The following is a 23,096-nucleotide window of genomic DNA, read 5'->3' as shown; positions in this document are numbered from 1 at the left end:
TTTTCTTCACACAAACCTCATCTTATTAATTCTGATTTGTTGTGCAGGTTAAAAAAGTTTTATGTAAATAAAAAGTCCAGTATTGTTTTTTTCAAGCTCAGCACAGAGGAAATAAAATGAAAGTGAAAGAAAACAACATAAAGGCGAAACATAGATAAAATCTGCTTCTTTTTCTTTCTGTAAAGCGTTGTTTGTTTTAGGTACGGTGCGAAATACAAAGTTTAAACAAATATCTAAAAAGTGTGTCATACTTTTGTTGATTGACAACCACGTCTTTCTAGCCATTTTTATGCTACGCTAAATATGTTGAAGTTTAGGGATGTGAAGCTGCATATTCCTGGCTATTTTCTATGTAATTAAAGTCCCTGAACCCCAGCGAGCCGAGTTCAGAGCAGACAGTTAAGTAAATAAATGTTATTTTGATTCTCACTTATTTCCAACTCCTACACACACCGATATGTGGAGAGAGAAAAACGCGAGCAACAGATGGTTGTGGTCCTCTCAGGCCTCTTTGCACTGACATGCCTGGATGAAGATTTAATGGGCATATTTATGAATCATATATAGGATAACAGTAAAGAGATAAACAGCCTGTTCTGTTTCTATTAAGTTAATTAGTGGGGGGGGGGAGAAAGATTTAAAAGAGCAAACAACAGGAGGACAAGAAAACTAAAGGATTGGAAGGATTTCCAACTGGAGGAGTGTATCTTAATGTAAACTCTACAGCGATTGATTTTAGGCCGTATCAAGATCATGAATATTCTGATTGATAAAAAAAAAAATAGAAGTCATAAACAAATTTTTTTAAATATTAATAAAAAGCTGTGTCTGCATTCAATAAGTACTTTTTAAAGTTAAATCATTACATGCATCTTTTCACATTCATCACAACCTCCAGGAATTCGCGATTGTTTTTGTGACTTTCTTTTATAGTCAAAATCACAGATTTTGTGTTCAAACTATCAAGATACTTACAAAAAAAATGCTAGCGAAATTTCCACTTACATATGAGGACTTTCGTTACCATGGCGATCACGGACGACAGCTCATAAGGCTGAGGCAGCAGTGTTGGAGTTGGCAGTCACTTAAACTAAATGTTTTTGACCATTTCTGTGGAACATTTGCCATAAACTGACAACAAAATTAGCGCAACGAAATGTGTGGATCTGCAGATTTTGCATGAAGTTTCACAATCTCAGAATCACAAAACACCAGAGGGACTGATTAAATTGACTGATAAAATAATATTTAAACACTGTTATTTTGAAGATTCAGTTTATGTGTCACCTCCTGTGCCCCCTTGAGTCTACAGGGCCAAATAAAAAGCTATGGACGGCCAGATTTGAGTTTGACACTCAATATGTACTAGTCTCTCTCTCTCTCAAAGAATTCTTTGATTGTTGTATTTTTGTGATGTTTCCGATCCTCCTCACCAATTTTAATCTCAATTTCTCTCTCTCTGGTCGTTTCATCCAGGACTATGACCTGAGCCAGCTGCAGCAGCCGGAGTCTCTGGACCACATCATCAGCAAGCCAACGGGGGTGCGCCGGGTCGATGAGAGGCCCGTGATTGCTGAGTCGCAGTACCCTGTCAGACCCAGCGTGCCCCACCCGGGGGACATAGGAGACTTCATAAACGACGTAGGTTTTTAGGTCGACACCTTCTTCCAACGTCTTCTTGGATCCATGACTTAAAAATGTATTGGGCATCCATGTTTTTATGGTGGGCACCTGTTTTTATACTTAAAAATAATTATGCCGTCATAACGGTCTATGGCTAATATAAAGCGATTTTCCTTCTGTTGCGAGAATTAACTTTCTGCCAGCAGCGCTCCTAGTAGAGGCATTTGTTTTGCATCTCAATCAGCTTTCGGGAATTATGATGGATCATTAGAAGCCTTCCCAGTGGGTGAGCCGGAGAAGAGACGTTTACCGCATTCTTTAAAGTCAACTGCACCCCTGAATCTGCTTTCTCAGCTGGAAAACCAGCTCCTGAAAACACTCATTTTTGTATTTCACAGGGAAAACTCTCGTAGGAGGAAAGGTTCTTTGGTCTGTTTTTAAGGGCTGGACAGGTACGGAAAAAGACAAAAATCCAACACGAAAAGAAAAGATTTGTATCTTCAGATTTCTCCTTTCTTCCTTCCTTCCTTCTCCGTGGTTTTAGCAGGTTGAATGTTTTGAAGAAAATCTTCCACACATCCAAAGTGAGGTCTCGTATTTAAACTTTAAAACTGGGCTTAAAAGGACTGAGTAGTTTGGAAATTCGAGTTAGAAAAAGTAAGTAATTTGGACATGAAGAATATATGGCTACCCTTGGGGTTGAATATCCTTAATGCATTTGAAGGATAAGCACTTGTTTTTTTAAAAAACCTCCAAAGTGGCATTAAAGAGCATTTTTGCCATCTCCATGTGTTTTTTGAAAGCGCCTATGTAGCCAGGAGGGTACTTGTACTACATCAAGCTGGCGGAGTGGGTCCAGGGAATGAGGTAGTAAAGACAAAAAGTTTGTGCCACCAGCCAGCAGTAGGATTAAAAAGCATGAACAAGACCCAGAAATAATTTCCTGCCAAAGAGTCAGAAGGTGGGGAATAAATATCTACCTTAAAATTTGAGCAGCCAGCAATCGGGATTACCACACTGTTTTTTTTCTCGATAATCTTTTTCTACGTAGAGCAAGACGCTTCTGATGTTTTAAAGTAGTCCTAGGTGCGTGGGATTTCTCTGTCTCCATTTTTACTTATGAGTTGCTCCTTGTTTGGTGGAGTATTGATGGAAATGCTTTGGAAATGACGTTATGGCTTTTGAAACATTGGCATAAATGCGTCTGCATGGGTTAACAGCACAGCACACATCCAGCTGCAACATCAGATGTTCTTGTTGTTCTCTTGGAATGGTAGTTGTAGATCATAAAATTAAGTCTTCCTCAGCCGTCAGTGCTGGGGACTCCAGTTTTTGGGGAAACTGGAGTCTGGGATTTTCCAGAAGATCTTTGGATTCGGCACGTTTGAATGACAACTTTTTACGAACTGTGCGGCGAAAAATATTAACAAAAGCAAACCGTCATCTTTCTACTACTACTTCCTGTCGTCTTTTTTGTCGTTTCTGCCAGTAGTAACGTCCGGCTGTGGGCACATGGCTTGTGTTTCCTTTGTAGTTTTGCAAAACATATCTATTTTGATACGGACAGTAAACAGCCCCATCATCGCTAAGACGTTTTTCAACTTTTTATGGAAAAAATGAGGGGTTTTTTTAAACTGCTATGTTTCCATTAAGCTAATTTATTTTTATAATTTCAATTTGTGCAATTATATGGCTAATGGAAACGCAACCAGAAAGACCACCACACTTTTCTACACACAGCCCCCTCCGTGAACAACAGCGTTACAACTCCCATCCAGGAGTTTTAGCCATTTGCCATTCTTGTCTGGCAAATGGAGCAAAAAAAAGAAGTTACTTATTGAAGAACCATACAAATGTACATAACTCTCTCTAATGTTTTTGTTCCTCAAAAAGCAGTCATGTTTCATGTGGATACAAAAAATGGATAGCGGAAGTGGACTAGAATATTCCCAAAGAATAGACTTTAAAATACTGTTGTTAGTTTCTAACTCACTGAACAGCTTAGCACCACAATACATTAAAGATCTGCTGCTGTTGTATCAACCTTCCAGACCTCTCTGGTTCTGGTTCTGGGTCTGCTCTGCATCCCCAGAACCAGAACCAAATGAGGAGAAGCAGCTTTCAGCATCTATGCACCACAAATTTGGAACGAACTTCCTGAAAACTGTAAAACAGCTGAAACACTGACTTCCTTTAAAAACCCAGCTGTTTAGAGTTGTATTCGAAACGTAATCAATTTAATGATGGAACTTGACTTAATGTAATGTTTTGATTGTTGATTCTGTGTTGCATTACTTTGTGTTTTTGTGTTTGTTATGATGTAAAGTACTTGGAAATGCCTTGCTGCTGGAATGTGCTATACAAATAAAATTGGATTGATTGATGATTGATTGACTAACTCAAGAGAAAAATCAACATTGCCGTACAAGTGCATTTCTGCATGAAAGACAGCAACAAACCTCTACCCAAATAGTTCCACCAGGGCCTGGTGTTGAGTTCGGTCAACCAAGGACTGGGTTTGCAAATTACTCTGTGGCTAGAAAACAAGTTCAAACAAGTTTCTTGTTTGTATCATGTGACATTGCTTACTGTGCTGTGCTTGATTAAATAATTGTGAATTGAATTGATGGAAACATCACAATTGAAAAATTGCGCTTTGCTCCTTTAGAAAGACCAACTCTCAAGTTTTTTTGTCATTCCTGAAAGGCTCCTAATGATTTAGTTTTGTGTTCATAGCAAAACTAAGCACAAATTGCTTATGCGAGCTCTGGCCTCACTTAAGCAATTTCCTTCTTCTCTCTTTACGGCTTCAGGGTCTGAGGGCTGCAGACAACGACCCCACCGCCCCACCGTACGACTCCCTGCTGGTGTTCGACTATGAGGGTAGCGGTTCGACCGCCGGCTCCGTCAGCTCGCTCAACTCCACCAGCTCAGGAGACCAGGACTACGACTACCTCAACGACTGGGGTCCGCGCTTCAAGAAGCTGGCAGATCTCTACGGGGGAGGAGCGGACGACTGAGAGCGGGGCGCGGGCGGCGCAGGGGTGGCGGGGGGGCGGGCTGTGGCAGGGGTCTGGAGAGGCAGGAACGGTCGAGAGAGGATGTAAAGCACCCGACAACACGAAGAGACCACGGTAGAGACCTGAGAGGAACGGACCCTTTTCCACGGGCTGCAGTAGTCGGCCGAGCCCGCAGACGTGAACTCCGCTGCAATGCAACTGTATTCTGGCTTTATGGTTTTTAGTGCCGAGTTTGTAGTGTGACAATTTCAGTTTTTCTCCTTTTTCTTTTTTTTTGTTCCCGTTCTCTCGCCACGCTGGACCTGGATTCCTCCGGGGACGAATCAAGGCGGGCCGCGAGACACACGAGTAGTGAATTTTGTGTTTTGATTGATTGTTGAAAACAAAACTATCTCCGGCTTTAGTCTCACACTGAAGAGAATGTTTTTATTTGGGAGGGAAAGAGGGGGAAGGAGGCGCTCACCGACCCTCTCTTTAACTCTTTGTCAACTTGAATTTCCTTAGAACAGAAGCACTGTCATTTTATAAAGTGCCTTTTGTGGTGTGTTTTTGTATCAGACTCCTGCTATCTCAGGATTGGTTGCTGTTCGTGCAGTACAACGGGGGCGACGCGCCCTGTCGTTTCCCCCGTCATCCTCAGACCAGCCCTGCCCGTCTCGTTTTTTTGCCCTCGCCCAATCGCAGACATGCAAACAGCCCCGGCAGCCTGTCCCAGGAGAGGGAGGACGCAACCCCATCGAGTTAAAGAGTTGTCGAGGGAGGGTTGGACCACCCTCTTCTCCAAGAACCTGCTCAGTCCACTAGCATCCTCCCTTAACCCCCAAAACCCTTGTCAACCCAGTGTCAACATTTTTTTTATACATGTTGGGGGTTTTATAATTTATTGGAGAATGCTTGCCTTTCTTCTGTGGACTCATGAGGTTTTAAGGAGCCTTTGTGTTGAGACGCTTGCCTGCCCCTTGTATGGTTTTGTGTTGCTAACTCCACGGTGTAAAGCTTAACGTAGGCATGATACGATTAGTCCGAAAAACGTTGATCGAGGGGAACTCAAATGACTCGGAACGAAGACGCCTGAAGAAGATTCTTTTGGTCGCCTTGAACATTCCTGTTTATCCTTTTATGTTTGTTTGTTTGTTTGTTTTTTGTTTAGGCCGACAAAGCTATTAAAAGGTGCATGATTTTTAATTTGTTTTGGTTTAGTTTTTTTTTTTTCTTCAGATGTTTTACTCAAAGCACTTGTTACTCTGTGGTGAGAATGTGAAAATAGTCAGCAGAAACTATATGAATATACTCTGTATAAAGACACTGAGAAAATAAAACAAATACTGTAAAATACGTATTTTTCAAGTATCAATGACGTATAGCGGGGAAAATAAGTATTGACACTGGTCAGTCATTTCAGACGTTGGTATTTATCCACGTAATCCAAAAGCATGCAAAGAAATCAAAACAAATTTCAGTTTTTACACAGAAACTCTGCTCTTTATCGATTCAAATATTTGTGTTAGCTGATTTAGTCCTAACTGATGAAAAGGTTGTTTTTTTTATTACCATTGTATCACAGAAGATCTTCTCAACCTCCATGTGGTAAAAATACTAATTGGTTTGGTTTACAAACTTATTTCTGAACTTATAAATGTTCTTGTCAGCAATGTTGGGGGCATTTACGTGAGAGGAACATCATTTTTCTTTTTAAACTAGTCAGGACCATATCCTCTTCTCACAAAACAAATTACATTTAAAAAGACTTGGAATTAGCAGGTCAAGTTATTCTTAAAAACGATAAGTAATGGATTTAAATAAAATGGTCTCTCTGCACGTGCAATGCACAAGACTCCGCTGAAGAAGGAAAATCATGTTTTATGTTTGCTGCAGAACAATTGTGAAAGCCCCTAAAACATAGCCTAGTCAAAGTTTTTGGATGCCACCATGACACATTTGGAGGAGGAATGGCACTACGTTTGCACCAAACGCACCACAAAAACAGCGAAGTTTTGGGGTGGAAACATCATGTCATCTTTCAACATGTGGAATTTGATCATCTGAAAATGGAACGTGGGTGGATTTTTTTTTTTTTTTTAACATGATCCTAAACACACAACCATGAAAATGCTTAATGGGTTTCAGAGAAAATTCTCCAGCTACTTTGTTGACTGGACAAGTCAGCTTTAAATCCAGTTAAAAATCTCTGGGAAAAAATGTGCAGATGAGAGCAAAGGAGATGCTTGACAATAATTTGAAGACGTGTCAAAATCTCACCTGAGCATGCTACTATTTTCTCTACACAGACAGCGACTTAAAGCAGTCTGAACCAACAGAGGCTGTTTTATTGCGTACGGACAAATTCCATGAATCGTGTACAACGAACTATTTTTGACTTCTTTGTCTTGATTTTTGTGGATTACTTGCGTTACTCTCATGCCAGTATGCTGATTGTTAAAAATCTTTCCTGAGAAGAAAGTCAAACAATACTTATATTCCCTGCTGTAAAGGTTGCTGCTCTCCGTCTTAAGCTCCTTGGCAAGCTTTGGTGGCCCGTTCATTTGTAAAAAAGAAAAAGAAAAAAAAAAGTGGATCTTCTGTTAAAATACGACTTCTCTCAAAATGCTTGCTCTTTAAATTTTCTGCTTCAGTTCTGCTAACTTTTTTCCATTTCACATCTTTTCTATATGAAACATGCCCTATCGTTTGCCTCTGACAGACGCGCTCCCTCGGTCGGCTTCTTGCCTTGGGACGACTCATTAGCCATGCCTGCTGATATTATATTATTCAAGGTACTGGAGTTCTTTTATTTATTCATCTCGATACTGGATGTGCCCTTCAGGAAATAAACAACACATGTTTTGAAAATGTGCCATCTTTTTTTTTCTTTTTGAATATTCCCTCCACGCATCACCTTCAGGGTTGATGCTGAATTATGTATAATGGCCTTGTTTATTCAACGCTGGTCATTTCTCACAGAGTGTTGCTCAAAGCTTTGAATTTCTACGAGCCTATACGATCGTGTTTGGATGCAGTTTTTTTTTTTTTGTTTGTTTGTTTTTTAATCCATCTCCTCTTGCAGCTCCGGAAACATCATTGGCACCTCTGGTAAAGATGTGGAAAAGTAATCTTTTATGGCAGTAGCATAATCTCTCTCTCACGCACAAAACAAAAAAAAATCCAAACTTTAATGTGGCGGACAGGGAAAATCATGAAATAAATGTTTTTAAGAAGATCGACGGTGGCACAACCCCATCGTAGACAATTGCATGCTTTTTGAATTTCTCCAACTTGGAAGACATTTTATTATTTTGTCTTCCACCAGCGTCTTCATGAAAATCAGAGATGTTGACGGACGTTTCCATGGTTTTGATCCCGGGAGTTGGTCTGACCAATCTCACAAACCAAGCATGTGTCTTGCTGGCATGGATGGATTTCCCATCAGTCTGCTGCAGCTGAGCAAGTCGGTCTGCAAAGTTTTTGACTGTTAATGCGTCACAAGACAAACGGAGCTTTATTATCGCAGAATATGTGAAGCTTTAGCTTCATCTAGCTCTGAGCTGAAACTATTTCTAACTATTGCTAGCAGGACATTAGTGTCGCCGGAAAACATTGAAAACTGTCCAGTTTAAAGACAAGCGGAGCAGATATTTTATATCCTGTTTTACTAATTAACATACATTTTATGTCCCTCAAACTATTCCACACCCTCTGTTGTCCAGCCACGGCGGGCGGCCTCCTCGGTCTCTGATAGAGAAGCAGACCCGACGCATCTCACATCCTCCACCATAATTATTACTGGTCCCGAAGTGCCTTTCCACGCAGCTATTCTTCATTTCTTGCCAGAACAATCCACAGAGTGGAGTTGTTGGGACATGAACATTGTTCAAGGAGTTTATTTTATGTTTTAGCACATTCTGCTGTTTAGCCGTTGTGATTTTTGTCTTTACTTGTTTAGCACTGAGCTTATTTTGTTTAGAGGTTATTCTCAGTGCCTGTTCATGTCATCACCCTCCTTCAGTCGCCACTGTTCCCATCCTAGATGTTATGCATCGGTGTAATCACACACACCTGTTCCTTATCCCAGTAATCCCTCCTCCTCAGTTATTCACCTGATTCTTTTCAATCATTTGTCAGAATCCTCTGTAGCCTGCTGATGTTTTACTCTGGGTTTTTTTCCACCATTTTTTTTTTCTTGCCACTCCACAGATTTGTAAGACCTGTTGGGCTGGACAACATACAGTAGGTTTTCCTTTTGGTTAATTTTTTGTCCCTCCTGACTGTATTTTAGTCTTCAGATACCACATCTCATGACACTATCTTGCCATATTTCTACCCCAGGCATGCAGAATGTCATCGATTCCTATTAAGACGTTCGGTAGAAACTCTGATCAACCCAAAAATGTAGAGAATAAATCCTTCCACTCACATTAATGCATCCCTGCCTTGCATCGCAATGACAGGAAGATTCCCTGCCCTAAGTAAACTTCCTCCAACTTCTATTCCATTTAACATTGCAGCATGTGTAATTTCATCACCAGGTAAGCCAGAAGCTACAGATTTGGGTAAAAAACTCTGCAGACAACAGGTCTCAAAAAATGCTTGGTGCTTAAAACTGAAAGTGAAACTGACAGCATAACCTATTTTCTGAATGATTCTGCAAAAAAATAAAAAACTCATTCCTACACATTCAGTTGACACTTAAATATAAAAAAATAATGATGGATCAAAAGTATTTCCTCACCCATCCAATTCATTAAATTCAGGTGTTTCAATTACTTCCATTACAAGTGTATGTAATCCGACAACCAGGCATGCAGACCAGAACGGGTCGCTCTCAGGATATCAGAGTTCCAAAGTGGACTAGTTTCAACCGTGAATTTCCCTTTACTACTTATTCTATCTAGAGTTAACTGTAAGTGCATTTACAACAGACTTGAAGAGATTGGGAATGAGAGCAGCTCAGATACAAAGTGGTAGGTGAGATAAAATAACAGAGAGAGAGACGGCAGATGCTCAGCTACACAGAGGTCACCTACTTTCTGCAGAGTCAGTAGTTACTGACCTCCAAACTTCATGTAGTCTCTAGGTATATATTCCCATGTAGATGGAGCGAGTCTGGTGAGGAAGAACTTGACTGATTTATGCAGAACCATGAACTCGACCTGGCAGAACGCTTTTGTTGTAAGAGTGGTGATTGGGAGTCAGGCCTTCTCGTCCCAAATCTGTCACAGAATGCACAAAGGTTGCAGCAAACACTCCTTAGCTTTGTAGAAAGTCTTCCCTGAAATCTTCAAACTCCAATGGCTGCAGAGGGTGGGACTTTATCATATTATGGATTTAGAATGCAGTCTCACTGGATGTGCAAAAACTCAGACAAGCAATCACTTTTGGCAATATAGCAGTGGCGGCTGGCCAGTAGGGGGCGCTTGGGCGCCGCCCCCTTTAAATTGTTTAGATAATAAATGATTTCTATTCTGAACTGCAAAATACTTAGAAATGTATTTATTCATACTGTGTGTCCAATAGACATGTTAGAATTTATTAAAATAGTAAATACATAATTCTAATTGCTCACATTGTGCACACTTTGTATGTGCAGGGCGCCGTCCTAATGAGAGTGTATGTAGGCGCATCAACTTTTGGCAAGCAGGTGATCTGAGGCTGACTTTTAATTGGTTGTTTAAGGTTTTTCCACAGGGCGCAGCGCTCTGCGTCCCGGACACACCCATTTTGTTGTGTCATTACTGGTAGAGCGTCAGTACTGGCTAATTATTTTTAAAACATTGTGTGATTGGACAATCCCCGATTCGACTCATTAGCGCAGCTGCAGTTCGTTAGGTCGATTCACGGTTACGTTTGCATTAAGCAATGCATTTTACTGCTTTCCGTGTTTGCTATTTCAAAGTTCTGGCACGGAGGCAATGTGGACAACAACTGGGGTAAGAGACTTAAAACATCTTTCAGAAAAATGCAAACGGCACGAAAACAGCCGCAGCCACCTAGACAATGCAATGAAGCTAAGTTTTTGGGGGAAACTTAGCATAGCTGAAAGGTGCTTTTCAACTCTGAAAAGAATCAAGACTTTTTGGAGAAACTCAATGACTCAGGACAGGCTGAATGCATTGGCCATGTTGTCAATGGAGAAAACACTAGTCACAGAGATGACTGACTTTAACAAGAATGTAATTGAGAAATTTGCAGGGCAGAAGGAAAGGAGGGCAAAATTCATGTTCAAATAGTGCTATTTTTTAAGATTTGTTTTGTTTGTTTTTCATTTGTTTGTTTGTGTGCGCCCCCCTCAGTTTTTTTAGCACCAGCCGCCACTGCAATATAGTGCACTGTAAAAATGAGACAGGACTTAACGACCCACCACATCTGCTTCAAAGTCTCATATTAAGGCCAATGCAAAATACTATATTTTGACATTCTTACATAAATGGTAGTATTGACTAGGGCTGAAACGATTCCTCGAATGATTCGAGTACCTCCATTATTAAAATTCATCGAGGAAAATTGATCTGACTCAAAGCTTCGCTAAATTATGTATTATTATGTAGCGCACCAGTTCTGGCCGGTTGATGATTTGTGGTGGGCAGCGCTCTTACTTCTGCCTATGAGTTGTTGTGAAGTGCTAGCAGCGTGGTGTGGAATTGTTTGCCGTTTTATGAGGGTTTGGGGGAGAAATAAGGATTGTTGAAGTTTGCAGTGCGATGGTTGAACTACAACAGCTTTTGTGGCGTTGGAATCGCGTCGTCACTGTTTTGGAGCAAACGGTAGGAATGGCACAGAGAGAAGGAGGAAGAAGGGCCCCCCTTCCCTCCATTCAGGACATTTCATCCCAGCGCTGCGTGTCCCGAGGCCGAAACATCATCAGTGACCCCTCACACCCCCACCATGGACTGTTCTCCCTGCTGCCCTCTGGAAAGAGGTTCCGCAGCATCCGGTGCAGGTCCACCAGGTTCCGAAACAGCTTTTTCCCACTTGCCATCAGACTGCTGAACTCTTAACTGGACTGCACTCAAAAACTGGTCTCCACTTTATACCTTGCACATGTACAGAGCTAAATAACTCCTGCACTTTATATTTTATATTTATATTCATATTTTATACTGTATTTTATTTTATTCTGGAGTAACCTCACAGCATTGGAACCTCAAAACATTGTCCTGAGCCTTATGCAACGAAATTTCGTTCTGTATACACCCTGTGCATGCAAAATGACAATGAAGTCAGTCTAAGTCTAAGTCTAAGAGAGAGAGACAATTCCTCGGATAATCGTAAAAATATTCCATAGGGTTTACATTGAAATTACAATGTACTCGATTACTAAAATATTCTTTTACAATGGCCCTTGTATTGACCCTTTGCAACTACATCACTTAATTGTTCGAGGCACCACGATGGACGTCGGAAGTGAGGGTCGGGAGTATTGATCTGAGCAACGCAAGTTGTTTCCCCAAGTTATTCTTGTAAGTTTATTCATGGCATTTACTTCTTCTAGTCAAACTAATTTGTTTTTGAGTGTAACACACCTGGTTGTGGCTCATAGACGGCGGTATTTACAGAAGCTTGAAATAGCTAGCTTAGAAACTGACCCGTACTTCCTCCCTCCTGACGTGTTGATAAAATTACCCACTTTACCTGAATTCACCCCACATGATTTATGTCACTATGTCATAAACAGCGTCTGTCCTTAAACCGGAGCAGCCTTAAGAAGGAACAACAGACGAGATGCTAACAGTTTTTTCTCCCCATACATGCTAGGCTACATGACAGTGCGGTCTTGTTTCCATGATTACTGATGGTTACATGTGTACCTTCGCCATAATGCGATAATTGATATGTTGTTTTTTTCACGTCCGTCATGGCGGAGCGGGCCGAGTTTCGAAGTGAGTGACGTCACGTGCAAAGGGCCAATAGAAAACAAACAGCTTAAAAGTATGAGAGTATGCTACTTCAATTAAAACATGAACTTACTTTAAAGGTGTTAACACAAAAAAGGTTTACCAACTTAAAAATTGAATCCCACCATGTTTTCCTCCCCTATTCGTTTTATAACATCACTACTTCCTTTTTGCACGTGCACTATTTCTTTTCCCGTGGTAAAATGACGTAGTTAGTTAGAGGTGGGAGCAAATTATGCTCTTAATGTGTGACTCCTTTGTTTTTGTTTTTTTATACCGTCTTCGTTTTGGAACAGCTCACCTTTTTTCATGGGCGCCTTTACCGCGTCGCCGAGGGAGCGAGGCCCTCTGCGGCGGAGCACCGCAGGTCAGCAAGTGTGTTTGTGTCCGTTCCTTGTGATTTCAATTAGTCAGCCGAAACGCCCCGCAAAAAAAGAAGGAAAAAAAAGAAAAAAAAGGCCCGCTGGGGACTTAGAGGGGATTTAATCCTCTCCGGCTGTGTGTCTATCAATTAGCCACACCATTAATCCCCACGGCGTAATCTCATTAGATAGAGCGCCTTTAATGAGACGCCGGAGAGGGAAGGCAGGAAGACGGGCAGGAGAGAGAGAGAGAGAGAAAAATGAGGCTGTGTGGCGTGGTGCAGGTAGGCCGTGTGGAGAGGTGATTAGTGGGACGGGGGAGAGGGGTCAGCAGAGGGAAGGAAAACCGAGCGCAGCGGGAGCAATGCATAACATTTAGAGAGTGCTTTGGAGGAAAAGCTCACCTGGAGGGGAAGAGAGAGGAGAGATATTTTCTCTGCTCACTTTTTTTCTCAGGCGGAAAAAAATTAGAAACCTGAGCGATGAAAAAAATAATTTCAAAAAAAAAAAGCAGGTGTGACCAAAGACTCAATAAAAAAAAGAAGAAGAAGAAAAACTCCGAAGTTCTTAATGAGAGGTGATTTAATTCCCCGAGTGCCCGGGCAACGACTAATAAACCTAACTTAACCTTTATGGTTGTAAAATAATGAACTCTTCTGCAGGATTGTGGACCTGTGTTAATAGGAGCGCCAGCGGCGGTGGGAAGGTCTGAAATTATAATCAAACCGGGAAGAAGTCATCTCAGTCGCAAGCTGTCAGCAGAAAAGAATATTAAGTTCAAGGACGGGCTCTTTGATGGGCTTAGGTGAAATTTCTTTTTCCTGGTGGCGGAGGAGAGGAAGCTCCAGTTACCCCTCATAAACCCCCCTCCTCTCCGCCCTTCTTCTTGAGAAAGGAGCTTTGCTGCTGGCTTGGAGCCTGAGCCTTGTGTGTTGTAAATAAAGTTCTCTTCAAACATGTCCTGGCCTTTTCTTTCTTTCTCCATTTCCTCTCCGGAGTCTCCTGGGCTGATCCAGAGACCAGTTCAATTTGAAAAACACCACGGTTGTGATGTTGGCCGGGACGCCGGCTGCGTGATCAACCGCTGGTGGTTTTAGTGTTTATGTTGTTATTCCACAGAAGAACAGGCTCTGCTGGCTGGGTGTTTTTTTGTGTGTGTGTTTTTTTTGCTGACACCGTTCTCAGCTTTCTTCTGCTATATTTCAGGAGTCTGTCTGCAATGAGATCAAAGCACCAGAATGGATTTCATGTTCCTCCCGGAGAAAGTATCTGCCGCCTGACGAGTTATTTATGATGTGGACGCAGTGGAGATAATCTGCTCCCCCCAAAACATCAGGTTAGGCTATTGAAACTACTTTTAAAAACCGCAACGTTCAATGTAAATTGGAATAAAACTGAACTTCTCTTAATTGGTACTAAATCAACACTAAATAAACTTAATAACTCCTCCATTTTTCCCTCCCCTCAGGTTAAGAGTCTGGATGTCACCCTCTTCCTTTGCCTCCCATATCAATAATGTCACTCGGTCAGTTTCATCTCCGAAATATTCAGCGTCTCCGTCCTTCTCTCACTGCTGTTCTGGTCCACAGTCTGGTCACTTCTAGTTTAGGTTACTGTAATTGTCTTCTCTTTGGTCCGCCACAGAAAAACTCTCCATAAATTACAATCAGTTGAAAATTCAGCCGCTCGTATCATCAAACCTGTTCTCCAACAGCTCCATTGGCTTCCCATCTCACACTTTCAAATCGGTTCACAACCTCCTCGTCCCCCCGTATCTTTTGGACCTCCTTCACATTGTTACACCGATCCAAACCCTCAGATCCTCTTCTGGTCATCTCACTCTTCCCCCTGTCCGTCTTGTTACTATGGGGAGCAGAGCGGCTGAACGCCCACCTGATCTCCGTGACGTCGACTCTTTGGCGCACTTCAAGTCCAAACTCGAAACCCATCTGTTTCAAGTAGCTTACGCTCTTTGATTGCGATCGTGTCGTCTTTTTAAATCTTGTTTTTTTTTTGTTTTTTTTTACACATTTTCACTATACATTTCAATTTTGTGTTTGTTTTTGATGTCAAATTATGCAAGGTGTCTACAAATAAAATGTATTATTATTTATTATTATGTATTTCACTGCGGTTTCGTGAGACGAATGGTGGATATTTTTGAAGTGGAAGTAAAGCGATACACAGTTTTCTGAGGACGTTAAAAACAAACGATACTAAAGAAAAAAAACTCCGGTAAAAACGATGTTAAAGGAAGAAATGTTGTGACGGCTTCCTGAGCGCGGAGGGTCGGAAAGACCAGGAGCTTCTTAAAGAGACAGCGACCTCTTTGGGAGGTCTTTATGCGGTCCAAGTGCAATAATTTGCAACGTCAGTTTTCTTTTAAGTCATGTCTGATATGCAACAACTGAAGGTAATATGATTTTTGTGCCTGGAAAATACACAATACCGCCTGCCTTTTTAAAAAGTTTTTACAAGGTAGACGCCTATTTGGCAGACACATTCCTCAAATATCCTTTCTAAGCATTTGTGGTTTGTTTTTATGAGAAGAAAAATCAATTATCAACAAGTTAGTGATAATAATTGGTCCCATACCAATCGGACTTTAGTCGACCTCACACTGTATGAGTTCTACAACAGCATTCGCTCACTGTGCAGAACCGTCTAGAAGGCAAAACCCCAGTCTTGATATACGTCGGTGAGTTATGCATAATTAATCAGATGATTTGAAATGCTGTGCAATAGACTTCTTCACATAGTGTTTTTGCATTAAAGATGCATGGAGCCCCTATGTCTGCAACATGAAATAAATCAAAAACGCCTTTACATATAAACCTATATAAACATATATAACATATAAAGAGACGATTGCCACTGGCACCAAAACATAAATGCAACAGACTTTGCTCCAAATTTCTCCATAAAGCAGTCTACATGTTATTCATAAACTTTATCATCGGCTTACATGGATACAATATGCAGCATTTTTTGTATCAGTTTTTAGTTTTGGGCCCAGTTGTGCTTTTATTGTGAATTTTTATTTTTTACATATCTGCTGAAGTGAAAAATGTGCCAGAAAGAAAGGTGGACTCTGACATTACATTTTCATGACTGGAAATATTTGTAATAACATTCCCACTGAGCAGTTAGCGCTTTTGTTGCAGAAATCAGAGGTTTTCTCTTAGGACCGTTCTTTGTATGTTCTCCCATTATGTGTGGGATTTTGTTTTTGTTTGTTTTTGTTGACAGGTTCTCCAGTTTTCGCTAACAATCCAAAACAAGGTTAATTTGGGTTCATTTGAGATTCTTTCTATGTTTGACTTTGTGTGTAGCAATTTTTTTTTTTCCTGTCCCGCCTCTCATCAGTAGACTGTTGAAGATCGGCAGGATCAACTCTGCAACCTGAACACACACCACAGAAGGGGGCACAGAAAATGAACGGCGTTTTCATTCCATTTCGAATGCATCAGTGAATCTCATTGTAAGTATTAGAAACTGTTTACCTGTTTGTCATAACCGAATGAGATTCATGACATTTTTACTTGAAACATATTCTAAAGTGTATCTAGAACCTTTAGAGTACCTTCTGAAGGTATGTTGTGTTTTTTAGAAGTAACATCCAGACTTCACAGTGGCACCGATCTTTGAAGGTTTAAAGAGATCCTTGATTCTTGAACATGCAAACTTTTGTGTTGAGTTAGCATCTTCTCCTATCTTGGCCATTGCTCTCCTATGCAGCTCCACTCGATTCTAATCTCCATTCAGTTCTCAGTCTGGGCTTTCTCCCATTAACAAGGATTCTTCCGGTAGAAATTCAACCAGGCCAGTCAGCGAACAGAAGGAGAAGTTGTGAGCGATGACGTCAATTTTCTTTGCTGTTTCAGAATTGTAGTCTGCCTGTAGTTTTAGCAACGGCAACAGAGGAAGTGAACAAAGCCGTCCAGTCCGAGTCGGCCACGTTACCAAATATTGAATTAACATGGTTGTTTACAGAGCAGGGCAATTTACGGTAAGCTTCATAGCATTAAGCTGGCGCATTACATACATCACCCCACAGGCAAACGTTAACGATTGAGTAGAATGTAAAACTTCAACAGGGTTTACGCCTCAAGCAAGCAATTGCTCCTCAAAAGCCCAAAGTCCAGATCCTCTGTACGAAGCAGAACAAGGGGACAAGCTAATGTTCTTCCTGTCCATTTGGGGGTTTTCCCTGGATACTCTCTTCCTTCTATACAGCAAGCACAAGCATGTTGGCCTAGCATAACTCCCCTCCTGCTGGGAAAAGTGCTGCACATATTCAATTAATGCTAAGAGATTATTTGTTTGCATAGGAGAGTTTCTTTAGTGGTGTTGAAGGTACAATCCAGCTTCCATTCTCGTCTGTCCCTCTGTCTATAACCCAGGAGGATCAGCCGTCTAATCTGAGTAGCAGCGATCATTCACATTCAGACAAAAAAAGAGGCCAGCTAGTGACCTTTTTAAAAGTACTCGCATCTCTTGAACTTTTTTGACCGCTTTATTCATTGTGCTTTAATGGGATTTTTTGTGACCGTGCAGCAAAACAGAAAGACCAGGCAAGAAGGAGCAGCCACGAAGTGCCATGGTAGCTCTGGTTGGACCTGTAGAGATCCAGAGTTCAAGTGAGAGAATCGTTTAACAGGATAGCTTTTCGTTGTGTATTCCATAAATCTGTCCATTATGGGGAAATTGGCAGGAAGAAAGCTATTGTTAGGGGGAAAGCAAACAGGAATTTCCATTTGCAGTTGGCCATAAAGCATGTGGGAGACACAGGAAACATTTAGAAGAAGGTGTTTGAGGGCCAGATTAGACATAAAAATCTATCTTTTTTTAAAGTCAAGATCAATTTTATTTTTCCCAAGAGGGAATTTGTTTTGTAGCCAGAGAAGACAAGAAACAACAGACAGAAATACAAAAGTAGCCACAACATTATCTGTGCTTCCTTTGACCATATAAGTGTGCAATTTGACATTTAAAAAGTAAAATTTGCTCAATGGAGGCATGTCAATTTAAAAAGAAAAAAGAAAAATTCATCTTTTGATAAGTTTTGGCGCTAGGATGAGGTGTTGTTTTTGATCGTATCGAAATTGGTTTATTTCACAAAACTGCAATTGAACCACTTTATTTCACATCCAAAGAGTCACGTGATCAACAACCGTCTGTTGCCTCTGGTGCAAACCACGAAGAACAAGACAACAGGAAGTAGTTGGAGGACGATGGCGCCACATTATTTTAATGACTTAATCACATGAACAAACTTATTCGTGTCAGATTTTAAGTGCGTTCCTTCTCAGTTGTGAAATTGCTGTGTTTTTTTACATTAGCGGAACGTTGACAAAGTTTTGCGCACATCTGTAAGGGAAATGCAGATAATCATGATACAATCAGGACACAGCTACTGCAGTGTGTGTTGAAGGGCTAAATGCCAATGCTGCCCGTTGTTTTCAAATTTTTGTTTGTAAAAAACTTTGAAAACTGTGTATCATTTTCCGTCCATTAAGCAGTTATACTTTCCGTTGTTTACGTTGTCCACTTAATATGTAACGTTTTTAGCAGGAATCATGTGAAATGCAAACAACAGAGCACAGTACGTTCAGTCTGCTGGGGGCACAGCGCATTTTTGGAGTCTGACCCGCATCGCTCGACAGATGACTTTGAAAGAGGAGACGTTCTCGTCCTCTGGGCCCGAAACTGTGTGCTGCTTGGCCTGAATCAGCTCCATTAAAGAGGCCAACAGGCTATTAACCCCAGCATCAATACCTCACAGGTTCAGCGACGCTTCCAAACCCCATTCCAGCAGCCAGTCATAAACACCGGCCTTATTATAGCATCTCCTGGCCAGAGCTGTGAGCTCCGGTCGGCCTCGTAACAAAAGAGTCCTGAAGTCAACATTAACCCGGGTGGGCCAGAGGCCAGAAACGGAACAAGAGACAGAGTGGTGAGGACGCGGGAGCTAATGAACTGTTGCTCGGTTTTATGTTTCGGGGTTTAATTCCTGTCGGTGGGCTCCAAATGATTTCATTTAATTTCGTTTGGGGAATAAAAGTGGTTCCGGGCTGCTGGATTTGTGCATCCAAATGGAAGATAAAGCGTGCCGACTGAATCACATTGTGCCACATCAGTTCACCTCAATCATATTCCCTCCTCGGAACTCCTTCCAGCAGATTTTTTATTCATAAGCCCCTGGCTTAATCAACATTAGGCAAGGAGGTGTTGAAAGGAATAAAACAATTTAGCAACTACCAATGCATTTGTCTCACAGCATGAATGCGACGCCAGTACAAATGGATTTTTTTTTTAATTCACCGGCTTCCAAAGATAACATCGCACTAAAATATGATCTGAGTTTTAGTATTTACAAAGCTATAGGGATCGTGCCGTAATCAGAGTTAAAGTGCAAACCGCGATGAGCTTCTCTGTGAGAGTAAACAAAAGAAGATTGTTTTAGATTAGAGGCTTATCGTGGAAGTGCAGCAGAAACGCCCCACTGAGAGGAACTATCACATCAGTCAAATCCCATCTTGGAATCTGACATAAGTGACAACTGAGAAGAACACACACACACACACACACACGCATGTGCACACATTTGAACTTGCATGAGACTCATTAATGATCTCACCCCGGGGTGAAAGCAGAAACAGCGACACTGAGTGTAAGACGCTAAATAAAAGCCTTTTGCGATGAATGTCACAGAGGGAGGAGGCGAGGGTGTCGGGCTGGTGATGTCACTCGCTTCCTCTTCCCTTTGGCAGGCTCGCGGTGTTTACCCAACACCCTCAGGTGCAGCGACTGAGGCGTCGCTAGGCAACCGCACCATCCCTGGCGCCGCTCTGCCTCTGGCACTCAAGTGGGAGCTTATGTGGACTTAACTCGGAAAAGAGCAGCAGGGCTGAGGAGCGGAAGGGAGGATTACCAGGAAAAATATTGGATTGGGCCGAGACACAAGGGCCGAGGCCTTACCTGAGTCCCCTCTGCCGTCGAACATAGACGCCCTGGTTCCCACACAACCAGAAAGAGACCCCAGTTTGGCTTTCTTCTTCTTGGCTTTTTTTTTTTTTTTTTGATTGATTGATTGATTGATTATTCACAGCGAAGTCGATGATACAGGGTCACCGAGCAGACTGGGTGCTTAATGAGTAAAGGGAAATATAAGTGTTGAACGGTGAACGCCATTATAACCTAATGTTTAAGAGAACGACTCTGTCAGCAACAGTTAAACCTTATAAAGGGAATGAAATATTGCCATCTAGTGGCTACCGGATATATTTTTCCTGAAGGAAAAGAAAAGCTCCACATTGATGTTTAACGCCCACAAATTGTAACGTATTTTAGTTATTTTAAACTAAAATCCGTTATTTTAGTGATTTGGCAAGATTTTACTTTTATTTTTCGGGCAGGTTAATCACCAGAGACCCACAGCTATCAGAGCAACTTACATGCTGAGATAAACCTGAAATTACGGAAGAGTGGTAAGAAAACAATTAATTAAAAATACTCTCAACTGCATGTTGCATCTCTAAGAAAAAAATGTTCTGGTTAGATAAGATGTATATTCAACTATGACGGCGTATTAGGGTAATTGTATGTAGGACAAAAAAAGATTCAATATCTGAGAAAATTTCAGAATAATTTCTGAAATGTTTCTCAAGGAAAATTAGTGAGATTAATCTCTGAATTTCTCAGTTTTTTTCTTGCACATTCTCAACATTTTTTAGCTCAGAAAATCTGAAATCAGGCTGAGAAATTTTCTAGAAAGCACTCAGAAATTTCTGAGTTCTTTTGCTAGAACATTTCTGAGTTTAAACTCAGAATTTCTGAGATTTGTCTCAGAAATTTACTCTCTCTTCTTTTTCTATCTACAATGGCCCTAATGCGCTGTGGTAGTACAACACCTTTCCCCACAGTGAAACATGGTGGCGGTAGCATTATACTGTGGGGAGGCTTTTCCTAAGCAAAGACAAGAAAGATGGTCAGAGTTGATGGAATGGAGGAGGGAACTAAAGAGTTAACCTGTTAAGAGTTGATAGATGAAAGTATATTCATGCGCTAGAATGGCCCAGTCAAAGTTACCATCTAAACCCTGAAAAATCTGTGGAAATCTTGAAATTTATGTTTCTAGATGTTGCTAAGCTGGTAGAAAATATGTCAGAAAGACTTTGTTTTAGTGCATGTCAGAAGAATTGTACACCACATATCATAATTGTAATTCCGAACAGGAATGAAAACTCTGAACCCTTGTTCCGCTTCTCAATTGAGCACCACTTATAGTTTTGGTCTATCCAAACAAAGAAAAAAACCCTGTAATGTATATTTTTAGGCTTGTGGTGACAAAATCTGAGATGTCAAAATAACGGGAATCTTTTTTGTGAGCTGTGTAGCGTTCCTTTTTAATGGACGGCACAGACACACACACACACACAAAAGAAAAAAGATGCTCTCAATCATTAAACCATCAGCCTGCTTTCCCAGTGGAAGAATGGGCCTAATCATTTCCAGCAAATGGTTTATTATGGCGAATGTTAGCAGCTGATGTGACAGCTGTTGCCAGTGCACTGTGCAGGGGCTGATAATGGGGACAGCCTTAAACAAGACGACTCAACAAAGAGTCGGACAGACTGCAGGCTGCGTGCGTGTGGTTTCGTTCTGAGCCGATTGATTGTTGCTGCACTTCACACACACACACCCAGGGGACGCTTACAGTGAACTACAGGTGGTTCTACAGATGTTAAGGGTTTAGGTCTTTTGTGTACAAAGCCTGCGTAAAGCATTCACAGTTCGTACCGACACAGGGTGTGGCCCTCTAGTGGCTGCACAGAAAATAACTGAAGGAGAACTTTTACTGGCCCAGAAGGTCTCTATACTAGAAAGCGGGTGAGACTGGTGAAAATGGTGGGACAAGGAGAGCTGGTCAGAACCAGAGCAGAGACTACGTCTATCTAAATGCTGGCCAGTTTTTAGGTTTTATGTTCACCACTTCTGTCACCAGCGATCATCATGCGCCACTAGTGTCAATTGTAGGTAGACCAGACTCACAACAGAGTACTTTTAAATCCCTGGGACGGAGGCCCAGGGATTTAAACCTGATCTTCTATCAGGTCTTCAAACTACTGTTCTCATTTCTCCTGACCTCCTCCTTCTCAGTCTGCTCCTTGTGACCTCAGTTTCAAGCTGAAGACTTTGCAATAGATATTTCAGCCTTGTATGCCCAATGTGTTATGCATTGACGGCAGTGTTCTGTATTTAACACCGTCTCTCTTCACTTTTAGCAGTCTTGAGCTCTCTGTCTTTCACAGTCCCCCCCCCCAGTTTTTCTCGACTGTGAAAAATATCTGTGTCTATCCTGACTAGTGAAAACAACTTGAAATGGAAAAGTTAGAAAAATGTGGATTTATGACATTTTTACTACATTAATGCGTCTTAACCCGAAAGCACAAATGGCAGGATGAAACCAAAATCTCTGCTCCTTAGAATGTGAATTGTTTAATGGAGCAAATTTATGCCATTAAATCATCTGAATTATGTCCGGACGACCCATTCAAGAAACAAATTATATGTTTCAACAAATTTCAACAAACTTCCTTCACAAATTTTACAGAAGGTCAAAAAATGTGCAGTCAAATTCAGCTTTCTGAAGGATTTGAACATTTTTTCCCCATCTCTATACTAATAAAAAATACCTACCTGTAAATAATATGAATTATTATTTACATGTAGGTATTTAATAATTATTAAATACTGTTAATAATTATTAAAATAAATAATTATTGTTCTCGTGTGAATAAAGTCACACGAGAATAAAGTTGTAATGGCTTAAAGGCCTGATCTCTCTAGTAAGCACCTATTTTCAATATGTTCCATTTGTTTCTTTTTCTGTAGTTTTGGTTGTAGAATATTAGTTAGTACACAGGCTTTAATAAAAAGGAACAAAAATTCAAAACGGATACAGAAAACAGCAGAGCACGTGCTCAAGATCCCCATGAGAGTTTAGCCCAGAGGCTTCCTGTGATCAAGACAACATGTAGAGCAGCTCCTACAGCAGCAGTCATTTTAAAACGACATGATTTATATTTATACAGAGATTTGACAAGGAGCGATGAAAAGAGCTGTGATCCTGTAGTCACGATTTGCTGATAACCTCAGGAAAATGACCCGCCTCCCCCGGCGACCAACGCCTGCTGATG

At 41.2% G+C, this 23,096-nt stretch overlaps 1 protein-coding gene across 2 annotated transcripts in view; it reads left to right on the top strand.

Moving 5' to 3' along the window:
• Positions 1–7,495, top strand: part of LOC114135878 (cadherin-4-like) — a 314,131-nt gene extending 306,636 nt beyond the window's left edge. For both annotated transcript variants that reach the window (XM_028003532.1, XM_028003533.1), the window contains exons 16-17: positions 1,477–1,641; positions 4,437–7,495. In XM_028003532.1, coding sequence (XP_027859333.1) covers positions 1,477–1,641; positions 4,437–4,643 — 372 coding nt within the window. In that variant the 3' untranslated portion in view covers positions 4,644–7,495. The remainder of the gene's footprint in view (positions 1–1,476; positions 1,642–4,436) is intronic.
• The last annotated feature ends 15,601 nt before the right edge of the window (positions 7,496–23,096 follow it).

This window comes from Xiphophorus couchianus, chromosome 20 (genome assembly GCF_001444195.1).
Source record: "Xiphophorus couchianus chromosome 20, X_couchianus-1.0, whole genome shotgun sequence".
In the NCBI taxonomy this organism is placed as follows: domain Eukaryota; kingdom Metazoa; phylum Chordata; class Actinopteri; order Cyprinodontiformes; family Poeciliidae; genus Xiphophorus; species Xiphophorus couchianus.
Note: the sequence above shows the minus strand (reverse complement) of the source record. Positions and strands in the feature narration are given on the sequence as shown.